The 17,819-nt window shown below is 31.7% G+C and overlaps 1 protein-coding gene across 1 annotated transcript; it reads right to left on the bottom strand.

Moving 5' to 3' along the window:
- Positions 1-9,206: 9,206 nt before the first annotated feature.
- On the bottom strand, positions 9,207-11,181 carry LOC118045954 (protein ASPARTIC PROTEASE IN GUARD CELL 1). The gene has a single exon (XM_035054709.2). It carries the CDS (start codon positions 11,094-11,096, stop codon positions 9,597-9,599), a length of 1,500 nt encoding a protein of 499 aa, XP_034910600.1. The 5' UTR covers positions 11,097-11,181; the 3' UTR covers positions 9,207-9,596.
- Positions 11,182-17,819: the final 6,638 nt, after the last annotated feature.

Here is a 17,819-nt window from a genome sequence, read left to right as displayed (position 1 = left end):
AAATGCTAAGTGCAATTCTTTTTTATAATTTAGGGACTTTTCCCCTTTAAAATTCATTCTTTTTCTTAAATATTGACATACGGAACGTTCTTCAATATTTTTAGCGTAATAATGTTTATTGTATTATTTTATTAATGGTCAATATTTTTAGGTTTTGAGAAGTTTAAAATGAGTTTAATATGTAATTTAGTAAATCAAGCTTAACTTTTAATCCTATTATTGGACTAAGCTAAAGTTTTTACATAAGGCTCTAAAAGCCCTATTTCATATTGGATTAAAATTTTATGATGATCAGGGATCGGGAAGGCCTTTAAATAAGGCTTGGAAATTACTGTGCAGGATTGTTTTTATTTACCTTGTATTATTTGGATTCTTTTTTCTATTTAGATTAAGACTTTTACTTTAATTAATATTTTTTTATTTAGGAATCATAATGCTAGATGATTTTTATTAGTTAAGTATGTTTTAATTAGAAATCATTTTCTATACAAGATTTTAGGTCTATAACTAATATAAATATCATATAGCATAAAATATCATAGAATTTCTTTTTTCTAATTTTTCTATAATGTTAAGGCTATAACTAGGGGTGATCATTTTCAGTTCGCTCCGATTTCTATCTATAAAAATAATCAAATTAATCTTTTGTAAAATACAAAAAATACAACTGAAACCAAATTGAAACGATTTCCAACTAACCAATTTTGGTTCGGTTTGGTTTGGTTATGTTACATTAAAAACCGAAAACTATATTGTTTTTTTTTTTTTTTTTTGCTTTCAAATGGGTTTTATGACCAGTTTGGTTTTTTCAATTTGGTTATTTTATATTTTTTTACTAAACTGGTTTGGTTCAGTTGAGGTTTTTCAGTTTCAAGCTTATGAAACTGAAACCAAACTGAATATTTTTTTTTATATCCTAATTGATTTAATCGGTTTTTTTCATAGTTTGATTTTTTCAGTTATTGTTTTTTAGTTTTCTCAGTTTACTTGATTTTATAGCTTGTACTTTAAAGCTTGGGAACCTTAATTTTTATCACACTATACATTATGTCAGTTGGTATCAAAGTAGTCTATTTGATGGACGGAAACGGTAACAACACATTCTATGATGAGGCTGTCAAGGGTGTTGTGCTTGTTTAGGAGGTGGCGATGACTTAAAGAATGGATTGTTTTGAGATATTAAACTAAGTTTCTTCACCCCCCCCCGTGTTAATAACTAGAATGAAAAAAAAGGGAATGTCAAAGCATCCGGGAAAAAAACGATTGATCTCTATCAATAGAGCTGCTAAAGACCCGTTGGCGCTACGGATAGATATGTTTTTAGATCTCGATCCTCCTTCTGTATTCTTTATTGTAATACATAACGGCAATACATATATGATCAGATGTATATATGTAGTTAAATTAAAGGACAATTTGTTTTGTACGCGGAATTCTTAATTCAAATTGAGAAATGGATAGATAAGATTTTCCTCTTCTTTTCTTAAAAGAACAAAATACGTCTCTTTCCGTCTGGGCAAACTCAGGAATAGAGAATGAGTTATTTGAAGTAAGCCATAATTCTAACTCAGTTAATGGGTAATGCAAACAAGGATCGTGAAGAGAAGAGAAATTTTCCTAGAGACTTACCGTGAGGTTGTCTGAACCCCAGACCTATTCTTGAATTTGATGTGATTCCTTTCTATTATGGAAAATTTTTAAGACACTATTTCTTAACTGGTACACAAAGTTGGAAGCTTGCTTTTATTTTAACAAAATTTCTTGTTATAAAAAAATATGGCATGTCATACTCAAATTGATGCAAACCTCATGATCACGTGATCACGCAACCCATAATCAAGATTGAGATCTGATTCTAAAAAGCCAAAATAGACCTGATAGGAGTGTGACACAATGGAAACCTGCCTCATGGCACCAACACTATCGAAATGAGTAGAATGACGCTACGAAGCCAATTAATCTTGGATAAGTCAGATTTTAGCTCGTTCAAGAACTCAAGAATGCAAGAATCACTCTCACACGTTAAAACTGAAAAATTCAGAAGTAATAATCATCAAAGCTGCTGAAATTTTGGCTTACATGAGTTTAAATAGTTCGTGAAAAATTAACCCTAATGGACCCCCTATATGGACTTATATGAGGTCCACTCAAAACTAACCCAAAATCCCAAGCTAAAAAGCCAATAACTTTATCCAAACAAGCCTTGGACCCTAGCTCAAAACAAAGTTTTAGTTATGCCTAAACATGAAAGAAAATAATAAAAATAACTAATTTATCATTAAATACCATGAACCCTTCTTTCCTTATGTAGCTATGATGAATAAGGAATCCTTATAAGAAAGGATTCTTAAACATTAATGAATCCTTGCCATATTTGTAAATCATATTGCAGCTCATTAAAGATCCTTGTGGAACTAGGAAATTCCCAAAACCAATTGCCATATCCTTGTAGGAAAAGAATCCTAACCAAATAGTAAGTCTACAAGTTAAATGGAAGTAAATAACAAAATTCATACAGCCTATGTTGACTGGTATTGCGGTGTCTTCTCGAACTCCGATTGACCTGCATTTTTAACCCAAGGTAGAAAAACATGTCTGGAGAGTAAACATAAAATATTAGCCCGATCCAACAGTCAGATTGAGAATTATGACTGTTGCTGTAAACCTGGACCGTTACGCTTTTTATGCCAAAATCCGAATCTAACCTTAGGTCATATCAGAAGGTTGAACTGTATCACTTGACATGACCAAAAGATTGATGTCTTCTCCCAAGTGCAGGAGTGTCGAAGTAATAAATAACCCGGCAAGACCGGGGTCGAGCCATAGGGAGGTTAATTGTATAAATTATAGACAACAATAATACAACAACAACAAAAACAACAACAACAACAACAACAACAATAATAATAAAGATGAAGAAGAAGTTGATGAAAACTTTGAGATAAAAGATTAATTTAAGGATTAAACAATGATAAAAACAAATGTCAATTGGAAACCATACATAAAGAAGGTTCCAATCGGATGATTTATCATTAATAGCTTATTATAAATTGTTAGCATGATCATATTAATTATCTTATTTAAGTAACACCAAACTTTTAAATATTGTTAGGAATTTATGATGTTAACTTATGTTAACAACAAATCAAGTTCCTTTCATAGCACAGGTGTAGGTTGGGCTATGAGAGTGCCAAGCATTTGTTGTACCAAGTGTTATACAACACAAATCTAGATTAACCATTTAACAAGCAAGGTATTAAGAATTAGTAAGATAAAAAGATAAGACATGTTAACATTAAACATTAAGGTCTATGTTGAGTTTACATCATACTTATTCTTACACCATTAGTGTAACCTTTTCACCTTGACATAATAAACTTAGGTAAACATAATGAAGAAGAGAAACATAAATAAACAAAAGAAGAACATAAATAAGATACAACTTAACTAAGTAAAGGAAAGAAAATGAAAAGCATAAACAAGATATTAATGAAAGCAAAACTTAAGAATTACAAAAAATATAAAGAGAGAGAGCAAGAATAAGTTCTTGATTTGAACAACCAAACCCCTAAATGTATGGCAAATGCCTCCTTTTATAGGCCAAAATTTAAAACTATTGATTTAATGACTAATTGTTGAGTGGGTGGCCAACTCTTGACTTGGTGAAAATCCTTATCTTCTTGTCTGAATAAAACGTCATTGCTAGCATCAGAACTGGATCCACCTATACTTATGAAAGTTATAGGAAATTGTCTTAGCTTTCCAAGGAAAAAAAATGAGGTCATTTAGACTTCTAGAACTCGAGATATGGGCTGAACACTGAACAGTGTCTAAGCTGTAGGACAAATTTAGACTTCTCCGTTGTTGCTATAATTTGGACTTGAAAACGGCCTTTTTAGATCTTAGAATCCACATGAAAGTTGTAGGCCTATGTCTTGCCAAATCTTTCCTAAAATTTGAGGTCATTTAGACATCTAAAACTCGAGATATGTCCCAATTACCGAACAGTGTTCCAGTTTGGACTGCACCAACATCTCATTTCTATGTTTGGCCCTCTGTTTGTCCTTTCAATTTCAATACTTGAACTCATCAATCAATCCTTTCATTTATGTGATAGGCCTGCATTTAAGATGAACATTTACCATAAATTAAAGATATCTTATATTAATAGGTATTTTATTATAAAACATGTTTTAGTTAAGAAGTTATTGATACTTCAAGTGCAAAATGATGATATAAAACTTTAATAAAAATGCACTCTTAAGTACTAATCATCACTCCCTCCCTCTTCAAGAAGATTCGCCCTCGAATCTTGAATAGGATTAATAGTGACTTTAGTAGCCTTTTGTTTAAGCCTTATGAATCCCCTTATTGCTAACACCTTTCTCCAACAACACTATATAAAAGTAGTGACTGGCAAGAATTTCAAATAAGCACACCGTACTAACCACTTACGTACATACTTTTGGATGATAACGACAATGAATCTCCTTCATCTTTTATTCTTTTAGCGTTGTACCTCCTTTTCCCATGAAGCTTGAAGATCATAGAATAATCTTCTACACTTATCAACTTCTCGTTCTAAACCCCCTAAACCATGGCTTAGTTTTTCGCATTATTGATCTACAATCCTCCTTTGTTCCCTCTCCCTTGGTGAATACATGACATAGATAGGGAAAAAAACAAGAAGAAGACGACGACAAGAATAGAGTTTATAATAGGAAGAACATTGATATAGACTCAAGATTACAAATCTAACTTTTGTTTAGACCAGAACTTATCGGAAAAAAAAAAAAAAAAAAAAAAACAAATACGAAAGTGATGAAAATGACTTAAACAATAGCCAAATATCAAAATATGATCATAGAATAACGACAGGAACAAAATCAACAGAAACAAAATAAGTTTTGAAAGATAACACTAAACAGACCTGTTATGACAAAACAAGTCTCTCAAAAATACAAAGATTGAAATTTGACAGTATTTCATTGACTAATGAGAGCCTTATTGACAAAGAAAATTCAATTTGAGGAAGAAAAATTCAAAATCAGATGTTTATGGACTCAACTAAAATTTATTGAAGGTTTAATTGAATTTATGGAGGGTTTGATGACAAGAAAAATTGATTTTTGAAGTCAATTTAGGCTTTAATTGGAAAACATTAAAGTTCTTGGGTTAAATTATAATTTTTAAGAGTTAGCATAAATATTAAAGTTTAATGGTCAATTATCGGGAACTTAAAGAAACTGATATCCAAATGACCTTGAATTTAACATATAGTATTTTGATGCCAAAAAAACTACAAATCAAACTTTATAGGATCATTATATTATGTCTAGGTACCAAAACCCTTTGTATGATCAGTTTGCGGCATAATTGAACCTCCAATTAAAACCTCCAGAAGCCAATATCAAAATAAGCCCAAATTTAATATGTGGTGCAATATCATCTCCAATACATAGAATATGAAGTTTCATTTGATTCTAATGTGTTTTGCTTATGGTTCACTAACAGTAGTGTTTCTACGGTAGAATTGAACCTCGACCTAAAACCTCAAAAAGCCGATATCAAAAGAAGCCCAAATTTAATATATGGTGCGATCTTCACCAATACATAGAATATGAAGTTTCATTTGATTCTAAGATGGTTTGTTTATGGTTCACTAAGAGTAGTGTTTCGCGGCAGAAATCAACTTCGAATTAAAACTTCAAGCGAACAATATCAGAATAAGCCCAAATTTGACATATGATGCTATCTCGCCCCCCCCCCATAGCCTAAATATAAAGTTTAAATTGATTCCAAGGTCGTTTTCTTATCGTTCCCCAAGAGTTGTGTTTTTGCGGTAAAAATTGAATGATCCTTCAAATTTCAACTAATCCCTCTTTCTCTCTTTCTTTTTTTTTTCTTTTTAATATACTAATATGATTAGAGATAGTCACAAGATGAAATATAAACCTTTTTTTTTTTTTGCTTAAATGACACAGACACGAAGAACAAGAAGATGGACGCAAACACTGAAAAACTTAAAGGAACACTAAAAAAAATGAAATTAACAAAAGGATATGACCTTGTTTCGGAGCCTAGCTCTAATACCAACTGATGCAAACCTCGTGATCACGTGGTCACACAACCCACAATCAAGATTGAGATTTGATCCTAGAAAGTCAAAATAGGTCTGATAGGAGTGTAACACAATGGAAACCTGCCCCAAGGCACCAACACTATTGGAATGAGTATAATGATGTCACAAAGCCAGTTAATCTTCGATAAATCAGATTTCAGTTCGTTTAAGAACTGAAGAATGCAAGAATCACTCTCACACGTTAAAATTGAAAAATTCAGAAGTAATAATCATCAAAGCTGCTGCAATTTTGGCTTATATGAGTTTAAATAGTTCGTGAAAAATTAACCCTAATGGACCCCTTATGTGAACTTATACGAGGTCCACTCAAAACTGACCCAAAACCCTAAACTGAAAAGCCAATAACTTGATCCAAACAAACCTTGGACCCTAGCTCAAAAAAAAATTTTAGTTACGCCCAAACATGAAAGAAAATAAAAAAAAAAAAAAAAACTTATTTGTCATTAAATACCATGAGCCCTTCTTTCCTTGTGTAGCTAGGATGAATAAGGAATCCTTATAAGAAAAGAATTCTGAAACATTAATGAATCCTTGCCACACTTGTGGATTATATTGCAGCTCATTAAAGATCCTTATGGAACTATGAAATTTTCAAAACCAGCTACCACATCCTTGTAGGAAACAAATCCTAACCAAATAGAAAGTCCACAAGTCAAATGGAAGTAAATAACAAAATTCATATAGCCTCTATTGACTAGTATTGTGGTGCCTTCCCGAACTCCAATTGACCTGTATTTTTAACCCAAGGTAGAAAACTTGTCTGGAGAGTCCACATAAAATATTAGCCCAATTCAACAATCGAATTGAGAATTATGATTGTTGCCGTAAACCTGGATTGTTGCACTTTTTACCCCAAAATCCGAATCTGACCTTACTTGGGTGATATCATAAGGATGAACCGTATCACAAACTTTCTTGTAGTGCTAAAGAATAGTGCTCTAAAGTTCTGGAATATAGAACTCGTATGTGTAAGCTTTTAACTCCATCATGGAAAGATTTGAGATAATAATTAATTTTAAAGTTTATACAAGATTATTATAAAGAGATTACAATGGATAGATAAGAAAATAGATTTTTATTATCTGCCTTTTGTTCAACCTTATCGAATAGCAAGGAAGAAAAATATAGAGGAGGCGTCATACTTTTAAAGTAGTCAGTTTCAACATCACAACAGTGGCAACAGAAAACTACAAATAATACTTTACTTGTCAATGTTTTCATTTGTTAATGGTGAAGAAAAAAAAATCAAGAAAGCTCTCAAATTAGTATCTTATAGTGATTCTAAAAATCTTGCAAACAAGGACATAGAAGACATGACAATTTCTTACAATTCTTCATATATGTGATGAATGATTATCTTAAAGTTTCTTTATATACAAAGGTTGAAGTATTGAAAGTCATAAATAACGAGGTAGTCATGTTTAAATAAAAGAATGTGTGAAGGAACTACAAGTGGATATTATAAGAATGAAAAATATAACATTAAATATAAATTTTTCTTTGGCATGCATGTATTATAAATTAAATTTTAAATTTCACATGTCAAAGACATGCTACTTCATGTATATATTGGCTAGAATACTATATTTGAAATATTTGTACCTTTAGAGTTGAAGAGTTCAATTCTTGACAAATAATATGAGGGCGAGTTTGTTAGAAGTAGAGGGGACTTAAATGGGTCACTTTCTTTAATATTCTTGGCATAATAATATTTATTGTTTTATTTCATTAATTTTTAAGATTTTTAGATTTTGAAAAGCTTAAAAAGAGTTCAAGATGCAATTTTGTAAATCAAGCATAAATTTTAATCTAATCATTAGATCAAGATAAAATTATGACAAAGATTATGAAGGCCCTATTTCCTATTAGGTTGAGATTTCATGATGATCGAAGATCGAAAAAACCTTCAAATAAAGCTCATATAATCTATTATTTGAGACTGTCTTTATTGTATTTGTATTCTTTTTCCTATTTAAATTAGAACTTTTAATTTAATTAGTATTTTACTATTTAGGAATTTTAATACTAAATGAATTTGATTAGTTAGGTAGATTTTAATAGGAAATCATTTCCTACAAAGAATTTTAGGTCTAAAACTAATATAAATAAGAATGTTTTATTTACTGCACTTGAGGTCTTGGGCCAGCGGTTGAAGGGACTTATTCCCTTCCTTTGCATCCTGGTTCAAACCTCATAGTGCACGCCTGTGACCCCTGCGGTACCTTACATGCTCGCTGGGTTTGCAGGATGTTCAGTGAGTTGTGGGATTAGTCGTGGTGCGCGCAAGCTGGCCCGGACACTCACGTAAATAAAAAAAGAGAGAGAATGTTTTGTTTATTTTGAGAACAATAAACACTATTATTCAAGCTTTTATTAAATATCATTTTTTTTTTTATCTAATTCTTCTACAATTTTAGGGCTATAACTTTAGTATTTGAAAACTCTAGTTTTTATCCATGCTATATGTTATGTTAAATACTAAAGCAATAGACCATAAAGCAAGGCTATTAATTTTGCTCCATTTCAATCTCCTTGTACCATTTCAAAAAATAAAATAAAATGGAACAACAAATTTTATCTCGCTTGAGATCTAGAGTTATTTTAGATTTCTTGTATAAATTTTGACCTGGATGTTTCAGGTTTGTTCATTCCATTTCGGATACTAATCACAATCACAATTCACAGTTATATGCATATGACATGATTGACCTAATAAGCTGGTTTGTTCAGTTTAGAAAAGAGTGGTTAGAACTGTAGTCTGTATTTCCATGCCAGTAGTGTTCTTGATTTTTGTTATTATGGCAATCAACATACTATAAGCCGCCGATAGAATCCAAATCACCGTCACTATTTTTTGCCACGTGTCACACATGCATGGAAGCCTTTTATTTATAACGTACTGAAAATTAAAATGGCTGTCATTTTCTTTGTTTCCTTCTTTTTTTTTATCGTGACTTTGTCTCCTTCTTTATTAAAACTGTTCGACAACTTTTGCTCCTTTTTTTTTCTTGCCTTTATCGTTTTTTAAGAAAAAATAAAGGTTAACTTAACATGAGAACGAACATATTACTAGGTAAATTTTATTTTTTGAACCTCTCTCTTATGCTAGAAAGAAAAAATAAACGTAAAACAAACACGCAATTTAACAGATTCGCTGTACATGCCACTCAACTCCAGAGTCCAGAGTACTGAACGGAACACAGAGGCAAGTGCCAGTACAGCAATTTATGGCTAATCAATGACACAACCATCCACATCTTGATTGGAGTTATTTAGATGGGCTCTACTTCCACCCACCCCTCACGAGTCACTACTCCATTTCATCTTCCTAATAAATGTATATAAATAAATCCACACTTCTCCTATTTAGAAAACTAATTCACCTTATTTACCATAGAAGGAAAGGCGAATTTCATTTCACTCTACCTATAAAAGAAACACCTGTTACCATTAACTACTGACATTTATTGGGTGAGAATCCCATGCGGTTATTTGCCAGGTCAAATGTGACACGTGTCCCCTGCTGCTGTACATTCCCGATTATGGACAAAGACGACGTCGTTGGAGCAAATGCAAAGCAGTAAGTCCCAGCAGAATCCACAGGGATCAAATAATTGGCGGCCGGCAAATTCCAGGACTTCCCATCTGCGAAGTGAAACGACACCGTTGGGACTCTTACACTTGCCTGTCCAGACAGATCATAACACGTGTCAAACAATGCAACAGCACTAGTGAGTTTCAAATTCTGAGTCATCCTCACGAATGCATCACGCAGAGGATTGTAAGCCTGAGTCTGCAACCGAGTTATTGCTGTTCCACAGTCAACGATAATCCCACCATTCCCTGACTCGTCCAATCGAAATGCTGACTCAGGTATCGACACCATCTGCCCACCGACACTCATTCCACTGAGACCCACATAGTAAAAAGTATCAATCTTCCGGTTCTTCATCAAAGGAGCAGTGACTGAATCAACGCCGAGTTGAACCGAGTTAAAGTCCAAAGTCGACGATCCAGCCGAGTCACGATTCACTAAACAATAAGAAAAAGACGTCGCTTTAAGCTGGTTTGTTAATGAAAGTGGGCCACCACCAAGACCTAATAAACCAGCAGCACCTACAAACAACCCTTCATTATCATGACCACAGCCTAAAGCAACGTTTTTAACACTCCCAGAATTCCCAAAAGACACCGATTCAGTAGCAAAATCACCGAAAGTATACGACCCGTCGCCGTAGTTAACCTGATAAAGACACTGCCCACTTCTACAGCTCGACATTTCTAAAGAGCTACACTGTTGAGATTGACAAGTGACAGGAGCGTAAGTAGAGGACGCCGTTGGATCAAAGATTGGATCTGTTTGCTGGTAACAGTCTGTACAGGGTTGACATTGTAGCCAGTTAATGTCACTGCCTGTGTCCAAAACCATGTAAAACTGTCTTGCTGGGTTACCGACACCAACTCGAGTGAAGTACTCACCGCTTCCTTGGCTTGTACCTGAAGTGACTGGAGTGGATAAGTCCTCGGGTTCGATCTCGGTTTCCAAGGGTTTGAGGTCGGATTTGGAGATGTCTTCGAGGGCGAGTTCGAGCCTGGCTGTGAGAGAGTTGAATCGGGCAGTGTCACGGTGGAGTCGAGAGAGGACTAAGGATTTGTAGTCTTTGTGGTGGATTTTGTAGATGGTTTCGCGGGGGTGGAGTTCGAGGGAGAAAGATAGTGAAGAGTTGGAGAAAAATGGGGAGGATGTGGTGATTGTTGTGTGAGTGGAGGGTTTTTGTGTTTGTAGATCAAAGGAGAGGATGTTATGGGCTTGTTGAAGTGAAGATGTGACATCAAGGATTGTTGTCGTTGTTGTTGTAGTGGCATCTGGTAAATCACGAGGCAAAGTGGAGGCGAAGAAGAGAAAAATGAGAGTGAAGAATAGAAGGAATGGCTTTGAAGCTGGTTCTGACATTTTTGTTGCAGAATTTGGAGGGTTTAGAATGGAAGCGGAAGTTTCGCTTTTTATTGAAAAATAAAAGTAGAAAGAGGTGGTAGTAATGTGAATAAAAGATGGCCTCACGTCATCAAGATAAGAAAAGAGGGTTTCAAGGCGTTAATAACGATGTCCAAGTGGGACAAAGCTCACCTTGCAAACTTGCTGACAAGCAGCCATGGTTGACAGCATGTGTGTCCACGCGCCGTGGCCACAAGAGAGGTGCTTTATTGCCATTACCATCGTGCAGAATGGAAATATTACTGCATGGAGGATAGCCGGTGATAGGGGAAATTGGAAATATTACTCATGGGTAGCTGGTGAGTGGTGAAAATTTTAAGGTAAAAATGGAATAATTAGAGATATTTTATTAAATATTTTTAAATTTATTTTTAAAAAAATAAATATAAAAAAAGAGAAATAAAATTTGTGATCATAAAAAAATTATAATAATATTTTTAACTAGTATTTTTCTTTTTTTTTTTGTAATATTTTTTTTAAATAAACTTATAAAATAACTAATAATATTATATTAATTATTCTCTAAACATCATAAAATTTCTTGATTTTAAGTTATAAACTAAATAAAAGAAACTTTTTTTTAATTAATGTGGATAATTTTTTTTAACTAAAAAATGACATATCTTATTTAACTCTTTATATAACTTGAATTTTAAATTAAATTAAAATATTGCCTTTCCTTGAAATAGTTGATCTAACAAGTTTAAAAACAACTAGAATGATTTGTATCATGATCTAACTTTAAATGAAAATTTCAAGATAAAATTATTTTTTAAAATATTAATGAGGTGACGTATTTAATCAATCTAAGTTTGGTGGCCTGACCTTTAACCTAAATCATGAATTGCACTAGGTTAAAATATTTAGTTTAATTATTTTTATGTAATTATATGATAATAAAAATAATCACTCAAAAAATTAAGCATCATTTCAACATTAGGAATATTTGTTTAAAATTGTGATAACCTTAAAAAAACAAAATGAAACAAATTATAAAGTTCCATTCTAACTCAACCTATGTTAACTAACCATATATATTATTCAGGTAATGTATTCCACTATATTTAATTATTGAGTTCCTTTAAAACTATTTTTATTTACTTCAATGAAAAAAAAAATTGCTTGTAAAATTGAACATCAACCAATAAAAACTTAATTTTAAAGGATGTGATTGAGAAGAAAATAAAAATAAAAATCCATATTTATAAGCTCATACTGACTTATCAAGCCAACCTAGGATCCAAACGATTTAGAGTTTTAATAAGTTTGGGTTGAACAAAAATTAGGAAAAAAGTTGACCCGTAGCTTAAACTTAGTGAAACCTAGGCAAAAAACCTGTTGGTGTTCTTTGTGAAAAAAAGGTTTTTTTTTTTTTTTTTATCAAAACGACTTCATTTTAATGTTTTTTATTAAAAAAATAGGTGAATTTAGGATGATCCTCCTCCGCTCCAGAACTCAAGCCTTGTCCTGAATCAACCCCTTAAACGGGTTTAATATCTCTAAAAAAATCAAAAGAAAATAAAAATAAAAATAAAACAAGGCAAGGTGCATGTGTGTGTGTGTGTGTGTGTGTGTGTGTGTGTGTGTGTGTGTGTGTGTGTGTGTATTAGTAGTCATCCGATCTATTGATGCAAAACTCTTGACTATGTGGTCAAGCAACCCTCAATGAAGCAGATATAAACTCAAAACGCTAAAATTCAGGTTTGATAAAACCTTAATCCAAGGGTAACCTTGGATCTAAGAACTAGAATATATTGAGAAAAGACTTGGACCGAGAGATGACCTTATATCTAAGAACCCTAAATATGCGAATGATATCACGAACCAAGTTAATTTTTGATAAGTCAGTGTTTAATGTTTGTCCTTGCAAAGAAAGATTGTTTTTCCAGAAATAAATAAAAAAAAAAACTCACATTTATTATCCAATTTGCTACTGAAATTTGCAGCTAAAAAAACATAATATAGTCTCTTCTAACTAACCGTAATAGATTCTTTTTGGGTCGCAAGCTAATAGGCCTAAACTAGTAATCAAATAACATAAATCCTACAAACTAACAATTTTCATGCTATCCAAAACATTCCCTATGTCATATGGACACATCTTCAAAATCAACATCACTCATGTCTGTATTATCTATCACAAACTCATCCATATTAATGTTAACTCGTCTAATAGCCCTCATAACATTAAATTCTCTTAGCTCAGGCCTAATTTAAACCCTACTATAATCTTTAACATGTTACTTCTCTAACCTAACCAAACTATTTCCAAATTCATTAGTCATTCAATTTATCCGCTGATTCATTAGTGCCGTATTGTTGCTTGTCTTCGACATCTTTGAATTTAAAAAATTGGTTTGTTGAAAAGAAATATATATCCTTCGCCCACTCCCTTACGGATTTAAAATCCTCTTGTGTTTAACTTAAATATGATCACTATGTCTTTTTCCTCTTGTCTCACCTTTCTTCGACTCTTATGAAACCGAAATGAAAACCAAATATAACAGTTCCTGGTATCCAAATATATGTATATGAGTCAAGAAGTAAGAAAAAAAATACGAAAACAAGTAAAGACAAAACTATGAGTACAATTTCTCGAGTAACAAATGAATTTGTATGAAAAATAGATGTTTTTTTAAAGGTGAAATAAAAAATATGCAAAGGTTATATAAAAAATAAGTAAATGACACCTAAATATATCAATTATGATTTATTATACTATCATAATTGAAAACTAATAGCAGCAAAATAAGTTTGAATTACTATATGAATTAGACTCGTTACGACAAGTTTTAATTCTAAATTTAGTTTCTATAAAAAAATAACTCCAAATGACCTTGAATTTTATATGGGATGCAATTAGAACCTTAAAACCAACTATATAAAACTTGAGAATTTTCTGAATTTATTCATCCTGGGATTTTCTTATGATACGAATCTGACCTATTATGACAAGTTTTAATCTTGACCTTGGTTACTATAGAAAAAATCTCTAAATTAGATCAGATTTTAAATGAGGTGCAATTAGGACTCCTAGAACCAGTACATTAAATGTGATAATTTTTAGAATTGGTTTGGTCTAAATTCTCTCTTATTTGTGTATTGTGGCATATTCGACAAAACTGAGTTTTGGATTATTATTTTTTTTACTCTTTAGGCTACTAATATATTCTAAGAAAATAAAATAAAAACTAAAATAAAACCTTTTTTTTTAAAGAACCCTAGACAAAAACTACTAAGCTTCCGACATGAAATAATAAAAAACTGAATCAAAGACAACTAAACCTAAGGAAGTCGAAACTAACAAGAAGAAAATGAAGGATATAACCTGATTTTTAGAGCCTATATCTAATATCAATTGATGTGAACCTCTTGATCACATGTCAAGCAACTCCTAATGAAGTATATAACAACCCGCAAAGCTGAAATTTAGATTTGATAGAACCTTAACCCATAGGTAATCTTGTATCTAAGAATTCTAAATATGCGAATGACACCACAAAATCAGTTAATCTTCGATAAATCAATATACGATCCTTGTTCCTGCAAATAAAGATTGTTTTGCTACAAACAAACAAAAGAAAAACTCACATTTATTCTCAAACTTGCTGTTGAAATTTGCAGCTAAAAAACATAATATAGTCCCCTTTAACCAACCTAATAGACCCCTTTTGTGTTGCAAGCTAATGGACCTAACCTAGTAATCAACTAACATAAGTCCAATAATGAAATACCAATAATGAAATAAACTTCTAAACAATGTTTAATGGATCATAACAAACCAAAATTAAAAGTGGTTATTCAAAATTGAATAAATAAATAAGATAGGATAAGAAAAACAAAGTTTTCACGTTAAAATTCCTTTCATATAGCTCGAATTCTCCAATTTTTCACACATTCCTGACAGAATTTTCAGTCCTTACTTCAAACACTCTGTTCTCTCTTGTTTTGATAACAAGAATAATAATAGGTTATAAACCATATATGTTTAAAAACTTAAGATGTGACTAGTTTCACAAACAACAAGTTGAATCACAAAGAAAGATCCTATATGTAGCTCCATATGTCCTAAATAGTATACAAATGTTTAGTCTGATATATTTATATCAAATATTATAACTTCTTAACCCTCTAAAATAATATGTTCCTGAATTAAACATGTTATTAATGACCTGAATATTTACCAAGATATAGTTTTGACATGTATAGTATCCCTGATAAATTTTCAAACTTGTTCCTGTCTCAGCTTTCCAACAAAAAAAGATGAGGTCATTTGGACTTCTAGAACTCAAGATATGGGCTGAACACTAAATAGTGTTTTGCAGGACAGCTTCGGACTTCTTCGTTGTTCCTTCAATTTGGACTTCAAAACGACCTTTTCAAATCTTGGGCTCCTCATAAAAGTTGTAGCCTTTGTCTTACCTTTCCATCCATATAAAGTGGACCTAAATCCGAAATCTAGAGCTCCAGATATGATCCAATTACCGAGCAATGTTCCGGTTTGGACTGCACCGACATCTCTTTTCTAAGTTTGGCCATCTCTTTGTCCTTTAACTTTCAATGCTTAAACTCATCAATCAATCCTTTTATTTATGTGATAGTCCTGCATTTAAAATGAGCATTTACCATAAATTAAGGTATCTTATAATATCAAACTTGTTATTATAAAACATGCTTTAGTTAAGGAGTTATTGATACTTCAAGTGCAAAATGATGATATAAAACCTTGATAAACATGCACTTTTAAGTATTAATCACCCATTTTCATTATAAAGTATCAAATAAACACCATGTGGATCTTAATAGACCCATTTATAATCTTAAATTAGCATTTTATTGGTTTAAAAATGAAAAATCAACATGAATAAAAAAAGAAACCCAACACTTCTTTGGCAAGATAAAGGGGGAAAAAAAATCCTTGAGGGGTAGCTCAACTGGTCAAGCCTTGGGTTTGCTCTCCAATGGTCACAAGTTCAAGTTCTCTAAAGGCTACTGGAGGCTTACATGGTCGTTAACTTCAAGGCCTGTGGGATTAGTTGGGGTGCGTGCAAGTTGACACAGACACCCACGTTAATAAAAAAAAAAAAGATAAAGATAAAAAATATTAAAATAAAACTCTTATCATCGAATGAAAATTGTTGACACTAAGAATATCGAGTTTCATCGCTGAAAAGTGCATGTTTGTCAACTAAGATCTCTACTCATTATAATTTGGCAATTATCTCTCTCCCTTCTCAACTTAGGGACTAAAATGCAAGAAAAATAAAATTTTGAATCAATCCATTTAATCTCCAAACTTAAGGAAACAAAAAACCAAAAAAGAAATTTATGGAAAAGGTGGTGCACAATTTTTTTTTTTTTTTAAAAGGACCTCTTAATTTTTCTGTAATACAATTTCAGTCTTCTCATTTTTTATTTTTCACAAACAATAAAATTTGGATTATTCTTTGTGAAATTGAGCACCAAGACAATTGTGAGATTTTTTTGAGATTGCGATAACTACATAAAAAGCAAACCAAAACAAACCATTAACCTTAAATTCCAATCAACACAACATTGAAGGATCTAATTGCAAAAAAATAAAATAAAATTGATGATCGAAGGCAAAAAGAAAAAGAAAGAAGACCAGGGTTGACACTGATTTAAGAAAAAAAAATAAAAAGCCTGCTATTGTTCATTGTTTTCAATTTTGGTCCCCTCATCTTTAATTCTTTGTAAACAACTAAATTGATCTATGTTTTGTGAAATCAAACACTGACGTAATGCCGAGAAGGTTTTAAAAAACCATAATAAACACATCAAAGACAAATAAAATTAAATCATCAAACTGAATTTTCAATCTATACAACATTAAAGTATAAATCTAGAAAAAAAAAACAATTTGGTGATCAAAGTGGTAAAAAAAAGAGACAAAAAAAAAAAGCAAACATTATGCTAATCGACAATATTTTGCCTCATAAGCCACAATGTTTTATTGATGGCTAATATTTTTATTTTATTTTATTAATTTTAATTTATGACCTTCTTTTCTCTAGCTATTCTATGAAAATAACCCAGTATTTTGATTACCTTCTTGCACCCGAGTGACGTTTTTGTCCGAGGATTGAGAAAATACTCATTAGCACCATATATAATTTCAGGATAAAAGAAAACTTTTTTTCATTTTCATTAGCTAGGAGGATTCAATATCATAAAGGCTTGTTGAGATTCCAGATTAGCCCTTATTTGCTTGACCTTTTAGAGATACCCTCGTAAAATCTCAATTTTGTGTTTAATATTAACCTCATAAGATATGTGGTTGGTTTTTTTTAGTTACTAATATCAAGGTGTGTAATAAGTAAGTATTTGATTAAAAATCAAATTAATTGTACAAGTTTTATTATTAAATACAAACTCATAGGTATTAATTATACAAGTTTCATTTTTAAACACAAACTCTCACACAAAGATAAGTTAAAAATAATGTGCGGGCAATTGAAGTCCATGAACTATAATTCATATGTGATAGCAAAATCAATATATAATATACTAGTTTTCTTTTTCATTGAAGGATGAGATTAATTATTCTTTTAGTCAATAATATCTGAAAATAGAAAAAACTTTACTCTATTCTTTCCATAATTTTATAGTTTTTAAACTCAATTCAGAAGTTGATTCGGGATAAGTTTTAGATTACTATTC

Source organism: Populus alba, chromosome 15 (assembly GCF_005239225.2).
Source record: "Populus alba chromosome 15, ASM523922v2, whole genome shotgun sequence".
NCBI lineage: Eukaryota > Viridiplantae > Streptophyta > Magnoliopsida > Malpighiales > Salicaceae > Populus > Populus alba.
This window is presented reverse-complemented; position numbering and strand designations above follow the sequence as displayed.